The sequence below is a fragment of the Jaculus jaculus genome, chromosome 3, assembly GCF_020740685.1.
Source record: "Jaculus jaculus isolate mJacJac1 chromosome 3, mJacJac1.mat.Y.cur, whole genome shotgun sequence".
NCBI classification, from domain to species: domain Eukaryota; kingdom Metazoa; phylum Chordata; class Mammalia; order Rodentia; family Dipodidae; genus Jaculus; species Jaculus jaculus.
In genome coordinates, this window is record NC_059104.1 from 144586590 (window position 1) to 144605279 (window position 18690).

At 39.6% G+C, this 18690-nt stretch overlaps 1 protein-coding gene across 10 annotated transcripts in view; it reads left to right on the plus strand.

Annotated features, from left to right (window-relative positions):
- The window catches only part of Akap13 (A-kinase anchoring protein 13), a 283132-nt gene that overhangs the window by 233672 nt on the left and 30770 nt on the right, over positions 1-18690 (plus strand). For all 10 annotated transcript variants that reach the window (XM_045145632.1, XM_045145633.1, XM_045145636.1 and 7 more), the window contains 3 exons: positions 5869-6043; positions 13805-13872; positions 16926-16992. In XM_045145632.1, the coding sequence (XP_045001567.1) occupies positions 5869-6043; positions 13805-13872; positions 16926-16992 (310 nt within the window). The remainder of the gene's footprint in view (positions 1-5868; positions 6044-13804; positions 13873-16925; positions 16993-18690) is intronic.

The following is an 18690-nucleotide window of genomic DNA, read 5'->3' on the forward strand; positions in this document are numbered from 1 at the left end:
TAACAAAAATAAATGTTAAATCTATTCTTTTTCTTTTGACTAATGCTACTTCTCCATATTGTTGAAAAATTAAATATACTACATGATTTTTTAATGAAAATAATAGTTTTACTTCTAGCCCCAGTGCTAGAGATGTAATACAGTGCTTTCCATATGCTTAGCTAGCACTCTACCGTTGAGGTACATCCTTTGCTTTTTGAGGAAGAGTCTTGCCATCTCAGTGTTTCCTGATTTGGAAATTTCTGATTTCCTTATGTCTAATATATGTTTATATGAAAATAACTTAAAAGTTATAAGCCTGGATTTACTACATTCCACATGTTAAGCTCTGACATGAATAGTTTGTAAATATTCAGAGCAGCCCCAAATCAGCTATTAGACAGCACTTGTTCACATTCCTGGGCAGTGTGTGTTGCCTATAGCAATATGTATATAGTATTTTTTATATATTTGTACAAGAAATTTAGTTATTATCATTAACATTTTCTTTTGAGAATTACTAATAATCTGCATAACCTATCTGATAAATATGTTGAATATTTATGAGAACCTAAACAGGAAGTAGAACTGGTAGACTGGCAGTTTCTCCTTTTGTCTTACTGTCCTTGAAAGGGAGTACTCTTTACTGCTAAGTGCTTATTACAAATCTTTAAGTAGTCATGCACAGTGCTCATGTTCAGGAATTAAACCACAGGTTTTCTTATTTCTATTGAACTTTCATCTTCACAATAGTTGGAATTAGAAAATGGTTAGGAATCCTTAACCTGACTCAAAGTGGGTGCTTGGGGATGGACAGGTTAAATTCCTGCTAATATAGAATTTAACTTCATAGCCCCAACTCGCAGATGCTATGCTTTGTATATAAAAGAACTATGCCCATCATCCTTTCAAAGGTGCCTAGTAGAGTAGATTGGGATCCACAAAACTTAAGTCAGTGCTAGGTATAATTCTGTCATTTCCTTCTTTAAATAAAGATGTGCACCTTGACAGGTGTTTAATCCTATTATGCTTCCATAATTATCTAGGATGTCTTCTGACTTCTAAGAATTGCAATTACTGTTCTAAAAGGATAGGTGTATAAAATTGAAAAAAAAAATTATTTTACAGTAGGCTAGTGTTGTTCCTAGTGTCTTTTCACTTTAAATACTTTTTCTTAAATTCTTCTTCTGTGGCACAGAAAGCATTTTCATAGTTGTCAAGTATGGGCAAATCAACCTTAAGAAAAACATAGTCAACCATTTTACCATGGGCAACTTTACTAAAATATTTTTAACTGCTTTTCTTATACATTTTGGAGTATGTTTTTAAAAAGCTCTTCGAAAAGTTTGGCCTTGATCCTTGCCAAAGTTCCTATATTGCAACATGTGCACATGGTATCGACATGTACTCTGTTTGGAAGGATTTACTTTTTTTTTTTTCATTTCCTGTGTCCTTTAAACTAGGGTAGTTGGTTTGCAGCATTTAAACAGTTAAGATTGCCGCAAGGAAATAAGCAGCCTTAGCCCTCCCTCCTTTCCTTTCTCAACTAGTCCTTGGCTTCCTCTTACGGTTTTACTAATGGCAGTTCCAAGCTGCTGAACTCTGCCTGCTGGCATGAACCCGCCTTCTGTGAGAGCACATTTCCTGGCATGGGGGTGGCATCATGTCTGTAAAATGGGGTCGGCTTCCCGAAGTCCCTCTCATAGCAGTGGGACTCACAGGACTGAACTACGGGGAGGTAAGGACCTAACTTCTTTAAAGCATGGGGTGGTAGTAAGCACAGAGTGGGAACATGCTTTGTCTGGAGTGTTGCAGAGCATGAGACATTATTGATCATTTTTTTCAGATTTAAAGAGCATGGCAAGATTTCTCAGAAAAACTTAGATGCCATAGAACGTTTGTTTTGTTTTTTCACCATTGGAGCATGCGTACTTTTACCCTTTCAAGCACAAAACATCAGATCAGTTTCAGCTTAGCAGCTTGTGCATGGAGAAATGTGTAGCAAAATTTAGTTGAAGGAATTATTTGAGAAAGCTTAAATTTTGATAATTTATGTTGTGTATACTTTAGAGTTTACTAATTTTGTTGAGAAGACTTTCCTGGTTCAGTAGTTTGGTTTTTCTCCTGTCCTCTCTTTTTTTAAATAGTTTAAATGTATAGCGGTTTGGCTTTGAGGTTTCTCTATATGTAGTCTTTTTAACAAAGGACTTCACATGATTTAGCAGATATTTACCATTTCAGTATAACTGGTTCTGAACAGAAAGTCAGAAGACTTGACTTCTTTTTTTGTATTGATCATTACTTTGTGACATTTTGTAAGTCAAGGCACTGTTCCCTCCCTTGGCATTAATTTTGGTGAATAAGAACTGAGCTTTTGTCAACTTGACTGAATGTTACTTCCAGCTTGAACAGTTGCTGGTGTATGCTCTAAGATACATTACTGACATCTCTAAGCTTCTATCTCTTCATATATAAAAATGGAAGGGATGGACTGGAGAGGTGGCTTAGCGGTTAAGCGCTTGCCTATGAAGCCTAAGGACCTCGGTTCGAGGCTCGATTCCTCAGGACCCATGTTGCCTAGATGCACAAGGAGGTGCATGCATCTAGAGTTTGTTTGCAGTGCCTGGAGGCCCTAGAGTGTCCATTCTGTCTGTCTCTTCCCCCCCCCTCTCCCTCCCTCCCTCCCTCCCTCCCTCTTCCTCTTTCTGTCTGTTTGTTGCTCTCAAATAAATAAATAAAAATAAACCAAAAAAAGGAAGGGGAAAAAATAGAACTTTGGGCTTGAGAGATAGCTCAGCAGTTAAGGCACTTCCCTGCAAAGCCTAATGACCCAGGTTCAGTCCCCAATACCCACGTAAAGCCAGATGCACAAAGTGTCGCATGCATCTGGAGTTTGTTTGCAGTGATTAGAGGCCTTCACACACCCATTCTTATTCATTCTCATTCCCTCCCTCTCTCCAGCCATCCCTTCTTGCAAATAAATAAATAAATGAAAAACTGGGCTGAGAGATGGCTCAGCTGTCAAGGCACTTGCCTGTAAAGCCGAATGACCCAGTTTCATTTCTCTCATACCCAAATAAAGCCAGATGCACAAAGTGGCACATGCATCTAGAGTTCATTTGCAGTGACTAAAGGCTCTGGTATGCCGATATTTGTATTCCTCTCCTCTCTTCTTCCTTGCCCTCCCCTCCCCTCCTTCCCTCCTTCAAATAATTGTTTTTTAAAAGAAAGAAAAACTAGAGCTTTAACTCATTGACTTTTAAGAAAATATTTGTAAATTATTTATTACAACATGTGGCATATAGGAACTTCTGAGAATTTTGTTGTTATTATCTCATTTGTTAAATGGGAAGTATAATGCCCATAGTTGTTGAGTCAATTAAGATTTATATAGATGACATTGCCTTAATTGTCATGACTTTGAGGAGAAACCTCATTTCCCAGGTATTTTTCTAGATTATAACTATGTGACAGTAAGTGAGATTCTTACCTCTGAATTGTAACTTTTGTGGGGGGGCATAGCTTATGTGTATCTGCATTGGTTATGCATGTTTGCATGTATGTAGGGGTTCATATGCATATGTAAAGGGCAGAATTCCATTGCTCTCTACTTCATTTACTGAGGCAGTGTCTCTCTTGAACCCAAAGCTTACTAATGTTGCTAGTCTAGAGAGCCAGCTTGCCTTATGGATCCCCTGTGTCCACCTCCCGAGTGCTAGAGTGACAGGTAAACTGTCACAGCCACCCAGCATTTACGTGGGTGCTGGGGATCTGAATGAACTCTGGTCTTCATGCTTACATAGCAGGCATTTTATCCATGAGCTATTTTCTCAGCCTGTGAATTGTACCTCCTCATAATCCAGTTAGTTTAAAACGAAATTATTCTATTTATCTTGACTACTCATCTGAGCACTTTGTCAAAGAACCCATGGAAAAGACTTTTATGGAAAGACTGGTCCTCGTGGTCTTAACCTTGTAAGTGTGAACTTGGAGTGTACCTCACTGTTTCAGGTATATCATTAAGTATTAAGCACTCCCGGATTTGTTCAAGTTTTCAAGTTCTAAATTCCTCTTGCTTGTGTAAGTTTTGATAACAACTTCTCTTAGATTGAGTGTTGATGTCACCTGAAAGCCCTCTGTTTTCCATCTGTCTCCAGAACATTACTAGCATTCCTTTACTGCCTGAAGTGACATAACCGAGCAGTCTGTTCCTCAGAGTTCCTGCCTCCCAGGCTATGTTTTACTTTGCCCTCACCCAGTCCAAACTCTCTTTTCAGTGTCCCATGAACTTTCTTCCCTCTTAGTCACTAGAAAGCACCTAGTGAATGCCTTGGTAGCATATTAAACATGGAGATCAGAGAGCAGGTCTTAGGAAATCTTGTATCTTCAAACTAGAGACACTGCCTACCTCTTTTATTTACTGGGCTTCAGGGCAGAGGGGTGGACAGTTAGGTCTTGGGAATTCCATTCTCTGGGTCCCTGTCTTTAGAATGAAATGATCACTGTGTTAGCTAGCTTGAGGAGGCAAAGAGGGTAGTTTTGAGGAAAGTTCCTAAAGAGACTTTTTCTTGTCTCTCCATCCTTCCTGTCTTCCCTGGCTGCATCATTGTCCTTGCACTACATTTTTACTTTGCCTCATGACAAAAGCTCCTTCCCATCTCAGGAACAAAATTATATTTTTGTGTTTGGATTAGGAAAGTAATAAGCTTGATTGAATATAGAGTCATGTAGGAGAGAAAGTCCGGGACATGCCTGGGGGATTTGCTAGATTAGGTAAATTGGGGTAAATTTCTAGATTAGAAAAATTATAAACAAATGAAAGTCATTTCAAGTGAGGTATGAATCATTATAATTTGTTGGACTATACTTACTGGTTGCTAGGCTTTACATATGTTGCCTCATCTTTAAAAAAAATAATAATAATACATCAGCACCTATTCCATTTTGTAAATGAGAAGATTGAGGTTCTGAGAGAGAACTTAAGCAAGGGTACAGCATTTGTAAGTTGTAGTGGTAGAAGTAGTAGCAGTAAAACTTAGAACTGACAACATTCTGCTTTCTTAACCACCGTGCAGCTTTGAGCCTTCCTCTCTCAGCAACCTTCGGTCCTCATTTGAACACTTTGCCAAAATTTATATCTGTAACTTTTGAAATTTGAGTTAGTAAAAACTGAACAGGGGCTGGAGAGATGGCTCAGCAGTTAAGGCACTTGCCTGCAAAATTTGATTCTCTGAGACTCACATAAAGCCACAGGCACAAAGTGGCACATGCATCTGGAGTTCATTTGCAACTGCTAGAGGCCTTGCTGTGCCCATTCTCTCTGTCTCTCTTCTCTTTATCTCTCTCTCCTTACAAATAAATAAGTAAAAACATATTTTGAAAAACTGTACAATGTGGGCATTTAATAGTTCTGACTAGAATAAGGGAGAAAATGTCATAGATATCCCTTATTCTGGGATCTGCAAGCAGTGCACAGATGTGCAAAAAGTTGCTCAGTTATTTTTTACACTTCAGCATCATCATTCCTCCCCTCAAGCTAATCCCATAATTGCTACCATTTTTTTTTCTTGTGCTTACTGCCTAACTGACCCTAAATTAATTGCCTCCTATGTGGACTTTGCTATCTTTCTGGACTGCTCCCTGCCCCTGGCTCTCTGTCCACTGTATCTATATAAATAACTCCTAAATCAGCCACTGTCAGAGCCCATACATTTTGCTACTGGTGCCTTACATATTCACAAGTTATTAAGAAGTTTTGCCCAGAGCATTGTTTGTTACTTTTCTCCAAAATAGTTACCACTCACTGTTGACCACATGTCATCTGTGTGCTAAGGGGAAGGAAGGCTTTACTTACAGTGTTAATTAACTATTAATTCTTTTCTTTGACAGGAAAAGGAAAAGGAAAAAGATAAAATTAAGGAGAAAGAAAAAGATTCTAAAGAGAAGGAGAAAGATAAGAAGACTTTTAATGGACATGCTTTCAGTTCCATTCCTGTGGTGGGTCCCATCAATTGTAGCCAGTGTATGAAGCCTTTCACCAACAAAGACGCCTACACTTGTGCAAGTAAGAGAACTACTTCTTCCTCTCATCAGATATGGCTCTCTTGCCTCAGGAAAGCTGGTTCATTTCTAGTTTCCTGTCCATCCCACCTCTTATCTGTTCCTCATTTATGAAGAGAAGTAGCCCTATCTGTATTTTTCTTTAAACATCATTGAGGAAATTGATTTTTAGATATATACCATACAACCTATATATTTTTCAGGCATTCCAAGTTCAAATGCTCAAATATTGCCCATAAATGGCTCGGTATTGCAAAAGTTTGTGGTAGCATCAGAATAATACCTAACCTCAAATCCCAAAGCTTCCCAGCAGTTCTTGTCAGATTATATGTGTGTTTGTGTTTGTATTTTCCCCCATTTTCTCTGAGGATCAAACCCAGGGCCTGGCTCATGCTGGAAGCAAACTCTCCCTCCTCTCATCTCCCCTCCCCCCTCCCCTTCCTCTTCCTTCTCCTCCTCCTCCTCCTCCTTCTCTCTCTTTGCTACATCTCTAGCCCTTGTACACTTACTTTTGAATCTGAATTTTTGATATATACTCCAGCCATTTACCCACATTAAGCCTCGCTAGATGTCAAGAGTGTGTGTCTGCCTGTATATGCACAAATGTTTCTTATTGACCTAATGCTTGACCTGCTTAAAACCACCTTCAAGATAAGTCTGTTGATGAGAACATGTTCCTGGTTTTGATAAGGTACTCTCAAGAGGAGTCAGTTGATTTTTCAGTCTACAGGACCTAGATAACAAGTATCTTCAGCTTGGGGGATGGGGGTGGGGCAGCATTTGGTCTCTGTCATGGCCACTAATTCCACAGTTGAATGAAACACACAGGCAGCCATAGATGTGTAAACCAAAGAGCATGCGTGGGTTTCTTCCCATAGACACTGACATTTAAATCTTTGTTTAGCATGTAGTATTTATTGTTTTGGTTCTTTTTCAGCTATCCAAATGGTAAAAACCATACATAGCTCATAAAAAGCCATGCATAAGGGTCTGGAGAGATGGTTCAGCAGTTAAGGCACTTGCTGTAGAGCCTAACGACCCAAGTTTGATTCCCCAGTACCTACATAAAGCACACGCACAAAGTGGCACATGCATCTGCAATCTGTCTATAGTCTCTGGAGGCCCTGGCACGCCTATTCTCCCTGTCTGTCTCCCCCTCCCACTCTCTTTCCTTACAAATAAATAACAATATTGTTTAAAAAGCTCATGCATAAGCTGCAGGCCAGATTAGACATACTGTAATGCACAAATCTGCTATAAGGCAGAACATTTCCAAATTTGTTATTGCACAAAGAAAGTAAAAATACTTGTAGAGCATACAATGGTAAGGCAAAGAGGCTGCTGTGGTCTGTCAGAAGTGAGCAGAGTCTGGAGGGCCTGCACAGTCAAAAGAAGTCTCTGGTCATTGCTTCATACTGAACGTGAAACAAGTTCAGACAAAATAGTGACTAATTCAGATTTAAAGGAGCAAGTCCTAGACCTGATGTCATAAGGTCTTTTAGTCATTTGTGTTGAATGTCCCAAGTAATCTGTTACTAAAAATAGTTAACTTACTGAAATAGGACATTTTAAGAAGCTTATTTGGGCAGGCAGATTCAAAGCTAGTTGAATAGTAATTTCTACTCACTTGCTTTTTTGAATACAAGAGGAGTGGGGTTACTGCTAGCAAAGAACTTACTATAGCCATTGTAACTTTTATAAGTGACTGGCTTAATCACACATTCTTACAAAATTAATTTTATGGGTATACTGTATCACTGTAGTATTCTACAGCCATATTTGTTTTACTTACATTTTAAAGGGAACAAAAAAAGCTTGAAGTATTCATCTGAAGACAGAGACCTATCACATACATTCTTTCTAGCCTCCATGTATGACTAAGAAAATTGGCAATTTGTACCTCCTAGTAATTAAATTGCAGGTGACTGTTAGTAAACAAGGAACTGCCTCTGTCTACTCTCTGTCTAGTGATTTGATGGTGAACACAATCTAGGAGGATACTTTTTTAAGACTTGGTCCAATGTCTACAAACACAGTCTGCCTCTCAGTTCTAGATTAAATTGCTTGCATACAGCAGGAGTCAGCAAATACTTTATTTAAGCATAATTATCTATCATTGAAAGCTTTTTAAGCATATTATGTAAGGAAATAGGTATTTAAGATAAAAACTATGCAGTCCTTACTTTACTTATAAAGAGCTCATTCTGAGAATAAGGAAGCCTCAGCTTTACTATTTTTCTTACCTTTTGGTTATTGGTATGATTAGTCTTAAGTTTTGCTCATGGTTTCTTGAAAGAATTTGTATAGCTCTTTTTTTGGTTTTTCTCAAGGTAGAGTCTCACTCTATCCAGGCTGACCTATAACTAACTCTGTAGTCCACAACTGGCCATGAACTCACAGCAATCCTCCTACATCTGCCTCTCAAGTGCTTGAACTCATGGTAAATCAAGGTAATACACTCCTTTTCCATTAAAACAAGATGAAGTAAGTAAATGGAAAAGAGTGCCACTGTTAGTGATCTGTAGCCTACCTCCTGAGTGAGAAACAGCTTTACTGCGTATAAAGCAAGGCTGCCTAACTTACTGAGAGCTGTACCAGTATGTCAGTCTGCATATTGTTTATTTAAATATTTTACTTGAGAGAGATAGAGAGAATGGGCATGCCAGGGCCTCCAGCCACCACAAACACACTCTACATGCATGGGCTATCTTGTGCATCTGGCTTTACATGAGCATTGGAGAATTAACCTAGGTCCTTTGGTTTTACAGGCAAGCACCTTAACTGCTAAGCTATCTCTCCTACCCCCCTTCGTCTGTGTATTAACTCTTTTAATTACTTCTGTTTTATGATACCATATTAATTACTGTCTCATTACTGTGACAAAATACCTGACAGAAACAACTTAAGTCCATCATGGCAGGAAAGGCGTGTCAGTTCAAGGTGGTGGAGCATGCGGTGTAGGGCAAGAGTGGGTATTAAAACAAATAGATCCTCTAACAAAATCAAAGTCCCTAAGGACGTGTATTGCCCCATACCCTTACCCTGTCAACTGGGAGGCTGAGATTTCTGGTCTGTAAAGGGTTCCATAGTCAGCTTGTGAACCAGTGAGACCCTGCCCCCAATGACAGAAGAAGAGATGAAGGCACTATAAATCAGGAAGCAACAAATGAAACCCCAAAATACAGCTTTTTTAAGATGGCAAATCCGACCATCAGTTTTAACACATAATCTGCCCTAGTATGGAAGTTGTAATTAGCACTTCCAATGGTGATCTATATACCAGACTTTGTGACAGGTACTGACCTGGTGTAAGTAGGTCCTGTTTTGTTTTGGGGTGGCTTTGGTCTCAGCTATGCTGAATGCCCGCTTGGATCCCTCTTTGCTGCGCCTTGGGCTCAGGTAGGCTGGCTGAGTTAGTGGCTCACTGTTATGATAGCCTGTGCCAGGTGCTGTGTAGGTGAGTTCCCTTCCCCAGGTCTCTGGTGTTTGCTGGTTTATGCAGGTGGTTATGAGAGGAGAAGCAGTGGAGGATGATGGAAGTTGTACTGCTGTCCCCGTGATCCTCTTTCTCAAGAGCTGCTCAGCTGGTTCCTGCTGTCCTCCCCTCAGGTTTCTTGAGTTTGTGAAGAGGCTGGTGTGAGCAGAAAATCCCTTCATCTGGCTTTTCCTGCTGCTCAGACATTTATTAGAGGCTGTGGCTATGCAAACCAGCACCACTGCTAGTGCTGCTTCTGCCTGCTTCAGTGTCTCTAGACACTCTGGGTCTCTCCTACTTCTGTGCTGTGGTAGATAATTTCTTATACATCTTTACTTTTCAGTAGGAAAGTGTATTTTGCTGGGCTTCCCTTCCCCCCCACCCCCAGCTGTTTTGGTGTGGTTCATCTGCCACCATCTTCCTGGAAATCCTCCCCAATTCGTTTTTTAAAATAGTTTTTAAATAATTTTATTTTATTCATTTGAGAGAGAAAGAAAGAGGAAGAGGCAGAGAAAGAATATGGACATACAAGAGCCTTCACTTGCTGCAAACAAGTACCTTAGGACATTGCAAACGAACTCCAGACATATGCACCACCTTGTGTATATGGCTTATGTGGATCCTGGGGAATCAAACCTAGATCCTTTGTGTTTGTAGGCAAGCACCTTAGCCACTAAACCATTTCTCAGCCCCCACATAATTTTTTAATTTTTCTAAATATTTACTTATGAGAAATGAAAGTAGGCACACAAGACCTCTTACCAATGTAAACTAACTCTAGATGTATGTGTCACTTTGTGCATCTGGCTGTATATGGGTACTGGGGAATTGAACTAGGACTGGCAGACTTTTGCAAGCAAGTGGCTTTATACTACTAAGCCATCTCCCCAAGCCCACAAATAATTTTTCTTTGATTTTCCTAACAACATTGTTTGTGGCTTTAAAATGTATTAGACTTGTCTTTAATTGTTTTCTTGTCTGTTTCTAAACAGACAATATGATTTCAATCCCCTGACTTTAGCTGATGTCAGTGGGGCTAGCAGTTTCTAAATTACCCACGCATAACACTAAATCTGACACTGCAGGTTGAGTCCAGGACCCTTGGACATGTTGAGTGTTTTTCAAGTAGGTACTTTTGTATTCATGTGATGGCCATTGGGACTATTTATCACTAAGATTTATGGTCTTAATAGAGGATTATTGAAATTGCAGCTGGGTTGTGGGTTTGTTGACATTTCTTGGTTGACTGAAGGCATGAATTTATGTGAAAAGTTCTACTAGAAGCACATTTGAAATGTTATTTCTACTTCTATGATTCACGAAGGGGGATTCTTTTTAAATCTCAAACAGTGGCCTGAGACCATGAAAACTGCTGAAGGCTGTTTAAAGGAACAGTACCCCTCCCTTGAAAACTGCCATTACTTAGTCCTCTGTGGGCTATTGCAACTGCCTAGGAAGAAATAAATAGGAAGGACCCAACTTGGAAGCCAGCTCTGCCCCTAGTATTCTAGGTGGTCACATTTGCACATTAAAATTGGTGGCAAGTTCTCACACAAAACCACCACCTTTTATATTGCCTTATCACATACGTTATATGTTAGAGATCTTCCTTAAAACAAAAAATAAACATACTTTCATAATTGAGATGTACAATAATAAAAACATTGTAAATAGTTTTAAATTTATCACAAATAGGGTAGTTGAAGTTTGTAAAAGATAAGGAAATATTTGTACTTGGAGGGTAATAGTTTGATACACCAGTACTTTTACTTTGGAAGATATTCATGCATAATACATAGAAAAATTCCATACCTCCACTCAAATATGAAAATAAAGTTTGATTCTGAGCATCATAGAAAAGAAAAGAAGAGGTAGGAGAACAAGTAATATCTTGACATAGGTTACCTTGTAAGAAATAAACAATGGGGCTGGAGAGATAGCTTAGTGGTTAAAAGCTTGCCTGTGAAGCCTAAGGACCCCGGTTTGAGGCTCGATTCCCCAGGACCCACATTAGCCAGATGCACAAGGGGGCGCATGCATCTGGAGTTCGTCTGCAGTGGCTGGCAGCCCTGGCGCGCCCATGTTCTCCCTCTCCCTCTCCCTCTCCCTCTGCCTCTTTCTCTGTCGCTCTCAAGTAAATAAATAAAAATAAACCAAAAAAATTTTTAAAAAGATAGCTAAAATTGAATTGCCCATTTTTGCCTTATTCTTTTTATTTTCTTCAAAGATAAACACTTTTATGAGTTGGTGTGTACTTAATCTGTAGCTTATAGTTCTATTTCATTTAATTTTCTTTGAGTTAGGGTCCTACTTGAACGCAGGCTGACCTGAAACTCACACTGTTTTCTCAGGCTGGTCTCGACCTCATGGTGATTCTTCTACTTTGGCCTCCCAAGTGCTGAGATTAAAGGTGTGTGCCACCACACCTGGCCTCATACTTTTTAATTGTTAATTTAAATAAAGGGGATCAAGCAGTGTATCTCATTTTTTATTTACCATCTTCTTCACAACGTTGCATTTTGGAAAAATCAACATGTTGATCACGTAAGATTCATTGACTTACAGCTGTTTAATGTACCCTCTTAGTACTACTACTTAGTATTATATATCGTTGTTTTCAACTTCTCGTATAAATAGTACTACAAAGAGCCTGTTTGTTTTTGAGGTAAAGTCTCACTCTAACCCAGACTGGCCTTGAACTCACATTGATCTTCCTACCTATGCCTCATGAGTTTAAAGGTTTTAAAGTTTAAAGGGATTAAAGGTGTGTGCCACCACACCCCACTACAAAGGGCATCTTTAAGGTTTGTGTCACTAGGCTGTAGCCCAAGATGGCCTAATTCATAAAGTGGGCATATACCTGACTCCATTAGATTGTTAAGTGACTCTTCAAAGGGAGTGTGTAAGTTTTAGATCTAGTCCTTGTCATATCTTCATCATTACTTACAAAGGGGGAGATGTGGTCATTTTTATTTTGCTGATGAGGAAGCTGAGCCCTATGGAAAAGAAATTTGGACTAGGTTCATGGTGATTAACATAACCAGAACCTAAATAAAATTCAGTATGACAGCTATTTGTCCTTTTCTCCTTCTTGTGTTGATAAGTTGACAGTGTTTCATACACTGTAATGAAGGTCCTGGGGGCACTTGATTTAAACAAAATAGGCTGTAGGTCTACACACATACATTCAAATAGGTGCCATCACATCTACTGAGTAAAATGGTTCCTTTATCAGAAGAGCACTCAGTATAGAAGAGCCTGACATAATCCCAGTACAGCAAGACTGCTAGTACTCTGGAAGAGACCTGTGAACGAAGTGGGTGTTACAGAAACTATTGCAGAAGTCATGGAAAAGGCCTTTGGGGTCTGAGTTTCTGACGGTCCTATTCATATTGGCCTCATCTTACCCATCACCCTCCATCATCCTCCTCCTTCCATAGTCCTTCAGTCTGAGCTTCAAAGAGCATCTTGGCCTGTAAGTCATTCATTTATTTGCTGGGATAGGGCAGCTTGTGCCTTAGTGAATTCAGCCTGTGCCTTAGTGAATTCATCCTATGGTTGATTTTTCTGAGTGAGCCTTTCTCCGCAGACACTTTCCTCATCAGCTATCCCTAAGACAAGTCTTTTTTTTTTTTTTTTTTTTGTGCTTTGCCTCTGGCCTCTTGGCACAACTCATTTTTATGACTTCATTGTAGTAGGAAGAGTTGGTGACCTTATGAGACATAGCTTGTGTGGATTTTACATCAGTGGCCCTTGCAGGGTAAGGGAATGAGAAATAAAAAGTAGTTGGATATAAAATTTTGTCCTTGGCAAATTGTAGTCACTGCTGTGTCTTTCAGGAAGTTTCCCACCCCCTCTTAAGTTGGGTTGCTAGGTGTGCTTTGACGAGTTGTAGTGACCATTCTTGTGGGTTCTTGACTCAGAGAGTTAAGGTCTGTCCAACAAGGTCACAGTAGCTACTGTCTTAAGCAGAAGGACATAAACAGGTAGATTTCCAGGTCTACAGCTTATACTTGGTTACAGTAATAAAAATTTTTTGACTGCTTTAAGGAGCTTTTTATATTTTCTTATAATTTAGACATACGTCTTAATGATAGACATTTAATCTTTTTTAAGTTTTGGTAACTTCTTGGGCTTCCTGTCTGAGAAGTTCCGGATTTCTCCTTTTTGTTTCTTCTCCAAATAACATCCCAAGTGTTCTTCCTAGAAGAGGACCATGACATGTTTCGTGAGGCAGTCAAGGGTCTGTCTACTTTCCTGCTGTGACCGTGGTTTGTGCTTTCTTTCCAGATTGCAGTACTTTTGTCCACAAAGGCTGCAGAGAAAGTCTGGCCTCCTGTGCAAAGGTCAAAATGAAGGTAAGTTATTGCTGGCTAAAAAGAAGCTTAAAATTTAGCAGTTTAGGGCTAGAGAGATGGCTCATTGGTTAAGAGTGCTTCTTGTGCAAGTGTGAGGACCCGAGGTAACCTGAGACTACTGGACCCAGAACCCACATAGATAGCTGGGCATGGCCACACAGTCTGGAACCCCAGTGCTGTGGGGCGTGGAACCAGGAGAATCAGTGGAGCCAAGCTCTGCAGTTTTTGAAGAGACTCCTTCTCAAGAAGCAAGCTGGTGAACGGAAGGGGAACACCTGATGTTCTCTTCTGGCTTCTGTGTGCTCACACACACACATGCACCACCACACACCACATCATATTGCATGCACGCACAAGCAGAAAATTCAGTAGCTTAAACTAGCAGAATCTTTACAATTTGGAAGAAATTATAGTAGGCTGTATTTATTTCAATCTTTTATTACCTACCATCTTTGAGACCAAAGTAATCAAAAGCTTTTCACTAACATTATCAACTCCCTTCCTGATTCATAGGAATTTGAGACTTTCAAAAAAGGGAAATGATAACTTGAAATCCCACCATAAGGAAACTAAAGCAGGATAGTTGCCTTACTTTGAGACTTGCCTGGGCTATATAAAATTTTTAAAAATAGAGAAAAGGAAATGCCTTCTGAACTTCTATGTGCTAAATATACATTTCTCTGTGTTGCCATTAAAGTGTTTCTTTTCTTAACCATGTCTGCAGAAATACTCTGCTATTAAGCTCCTTCCTTTCCCATATAGGAGCATGAGGGCAACAAGTAGAAATGAGAGGCGTGTCACATACAAGGCACAGGCCTGCTGTGTTCGCTTTTCTGCACAGGTCATATAGATAGCTGTGATAACATGACTCGAGAATAGGAAGTACACCTGCTCTGGGAGTGTGAGCAGTGGCATACTACATCTCCTTTATAGTGACCTTTAATGCTATAATATGGGCTTTGGGCATGTTTTTAGGTAGTCTGTGTGGCTTTCAGTGTTTCAGTCAACCCACAAAGTGTGTCTCCTCCTTGTCAGAAGAGTTCTTCAGCTGTGTCTGCACAGATGCTCAACATGCTGTGTGTGAGCTTCATCACTAAGCACCTGGTCAAGAGCAATGGGCTCAGTCTTGAGTGTGTATCAAGGGCTTACCAAAAAATGGACTGGGCTCCACCCAACACATTCTGGAGTAAAGCAGAGACATTTTTATTTCTGATGAGTTCCCCATGCTAAGACCTCGCTAAGAAGGATTAAACCAAGTAAAGATGGCAAGCTGCTGTGTTCTGGGTCATACTTAGCACATAGATATACATTTTGACTTGGGCCATGCTTTTTCATTTTTATTTTATTTTTGGCTTTTTGGGGGGTAGGGTCTTGCTCTAGCCAAGGCTGACCTGGAATTCACTATGTATTCTCAGGGTGGCCTTGAACTTACAGTGATTCTCCTACCTCGGCCTCCCGAGTGCTAGGATTAAAGGCATGCACCACCATGCCCGGCTCTTTCTTTAAAATTTTGTTTGTGGAGTTACTTAAAGGCTATTATTTCATACCAATTGGGATTTATAAGCACCTCCTAAGACATTAGAGGCTCTGACAACCCTCAGCACACTGGTATTTCCTCTCACCTAGCACTCTCAGTTCTCCTTATCCCACTTCTTCCTATTTTTCATAGTACATAGCAGCTTCTGAGTCTTTGCTTTTTTTAAATGATTCATGAGGGAATTTATTTTCAACCAATTCTTTTTAATTTTTTTATTGATAACATCTATACTTAGTCAATAAACTATGGTCATTCCCTCCCCCACTTTCCTCTTCACAACTCCATGCTCCATCATATTCCCTCCCTTTCTCCATTAATCTCTTTTATTTTGATGTCATCGTCTTTTTCTCTTTCTCCTGTTATGAAGGTCTTGTGAAGGAATTGCTAGGCACTGCGAGATCATGGATATCGAGGCCAATCTGTCTGGCTGAGTCCATGTTTTTATTCTTCCTTCACTTATGTATTTATGCTTGATGCCTCCCCCCAAAGAACAATAAACTGTAAATTTGCTAAGTAGCCTGAAAGCAACAATCTTTGACAGATTAATAGAATAGACACAGTATCTAGGATTATGTCAGGTTTATAACAGATGCTGAAGTTTAGGAATGATGGATGGCAAAGATTCGTCAAGGAGAGCTGAGCTGACCAGAAGGATGTACATGATCCAGATACTCTTTCCCTCTATCCCTACTGTTTCTGTCATTTTGTTGTCTTTCAGTCTTTTGAGCTCATGATCTTGACAAGACTACTGTTGTAAATGTACTAGGTTCTGTAGAATGTAGATGATACAGAAATTAGCATCTTCTGTATATAGCAGGTAGAAATACTCATTTTAAGTTGGAAGTATTATGTTTTTACCTCATGAATTGTCTCAGATTAAATGCTTGTCTATAATTTCATTTTATTTTCTTTGATGGGGAGAAGATGGAGGGGAGAATAGTTTATTGAGTACACTGTAAGAGAGCAGTGAACTCACAATAACTACTGCCACCTAACTGTAATTTCTTAAAGTAATTTTGAACATGCCCCCACTAAAGTCTTAACAAAGATTAGCATTTTTACCTAAGAATGTAACACCTTATAAATTCTTGTTACTAGAGAACAGAAATGAGAAGAGCATAGATAGTACTCTTCAGGAACTGACGGTCCAGTGGAAAGGTGGACAGACAGCTCCTGTAAGCCAGAAAAAGGTTTGGAGGATATGTGCAGGGTCTTCAGGGGTGCTAGTCAGAGCCTTGGTGGCTGGGTGGCTGTATTAAATCATCTGAAAATGGAAGAATGCCATTCGTAGGCAGATGTGAAAAGCATTCCTGGGAAAAGAAACAACACCTGAGCATCTATAGTTGCTTGGCAGGCACAAAGGATGGCAAGCAAGAGGAAACATAGCTGGTATACAGAACACTGAGGGTCAATGGAAAGGATGGTGTAATGCTTCCTTTGTACTATGCTGCTGAAAACTCAACAGAGGGTAAGTTGTCAATTCAGTCTTCAAGGTTTTGTTTTTATTTTTTCCTAGCAACCCAGAGGGGGCCTTCAGGCACATGACACTTCATCACTGCCCACAGTCATCATGAGAAATAAGTGTAAGTATCCTGGCAAACCTCTCAGAGTTCTTTCTGTCGTCTAGTTCTGGACTTGATTCTGTTTGTGAGGTTTACTATTTTATAACACTTTTATTTTAGTTATTTGTGAGCATGTGCATGTGTGTATGGGTACTTTAGGGACTCTTGCTGCCAGATGTTTGCACATGGGCACTAGAGAATTGATCTGGGTCAGCAGCCTTTGCAAGAAAGAGCCTTAACCTCTTAGCCATCTCCCCCACTTCTAACCAAGATTTTTGATGATAGCCTGGGCTACAATAACAAGACTGTATGGCTATGTTACAGTAAATTAAGCCACTTTTATCCTTCATATTCATTGACTAGTAGTGTAGCATTGCACCATACATCCCTCTTGAAGGGTTTCTTTCATAGTATGTGCGTTAGAAAGGTGGTCCATGTGTGTGAACTGGTCACCCCCATGCAACTTGATCTCCTCAAGGCTATGTGAGTGAGTAAGATCATTTTTCTCTTTTTGTTATTCATTCCCTATTTCCTCTCTCCTGTGGTATGTTTAATACATATATCTTTCTAATCTGTTGTATCTTTAGACATGTTTCTCTGGAAAAAAACACATTTTTGTTCATTGAGTTTGAATTAGATGATCACTTACTCTTAGGTATTCTTATTGTCGTCTTGAGTTAGTATTATAAAACTATTGTTTCAGACTGCTGCATGATATTTTCATAAGTAATGCAGTAGTGACTGTCTGCTTAGTTGACTCAATGGGAAACTGTGAGAGACTTTCCTAAAGCAATGAATGAATGGTTCTTTGTTTTGTTTCATGGGTTGCTTTTTTTTCTACACGTGTGTATGCATATTATTGGGGGTGTGTGTACATGTATATATGCGTATGTGGAAGCCAGAGGTAGAGGTCAGATGTCTTCCTCAGTCAGTCTTAATTTTTGAGGCAAGGTCTTTCATTTAATCTGGATGATTCATCTAGACTATCTTAGCTAGCAATCTCCAGGGATCCTCCTAGTTCTGCATCCCCAGTACTGGGATTAAAGTTACAAGCCATCATACTCAATATTTTATATGAGTGTTGGGAGTCTAAACTCAAGGACTCATGTTAAGGTAGCAAGCACTTAACTAACTGAGCCATCTCCCTAGCTCCGGCCAAATAGGTACAGGTATTCTTGGCCCTAACCCTATGACTCAGACCCTATAGTGGATCCCAGTGATAAGAGTTTTAATACAAAAAAGTGATTTTTGATGCCCATTCAGGCTTGAGAAGCAATGCTTTATGCCTTGTTTCTCTTTAGTACTTCCAGAGAGTGTGGTTTACTTAATTTTTTTTTTTTTTTTTTTTTTTTTTTGGCTTTCTAAGGTAGGGTCTCACTCTAGCTCAGGCTGACCTGGAATTCACTATGTATCCTCAGGGTGGCCTCAAACTCTCAGCGATCCTCCTACCTTTGCCTCCCGAGTGCTGGGGTAAAAGGCGTGTGCCACCACACCTGGCTACTTAATTTTTTTATAACACTTGAGAATGACTAGTCATCTGTACTCACATGAAGAATGAATTCCTTTTTGTCATATTGTCTTGTTTCTGTCCATCTTTGCATATAAAAGAAGCATTTTGCAGACTTCCTTTGACATGTCTAATCTTAAACTTTTTTCTGTGATATTTTCTGTTTCAAAAAACTCCTTTTTCATCAGTAAAAATAACTATATTTTCAGTGC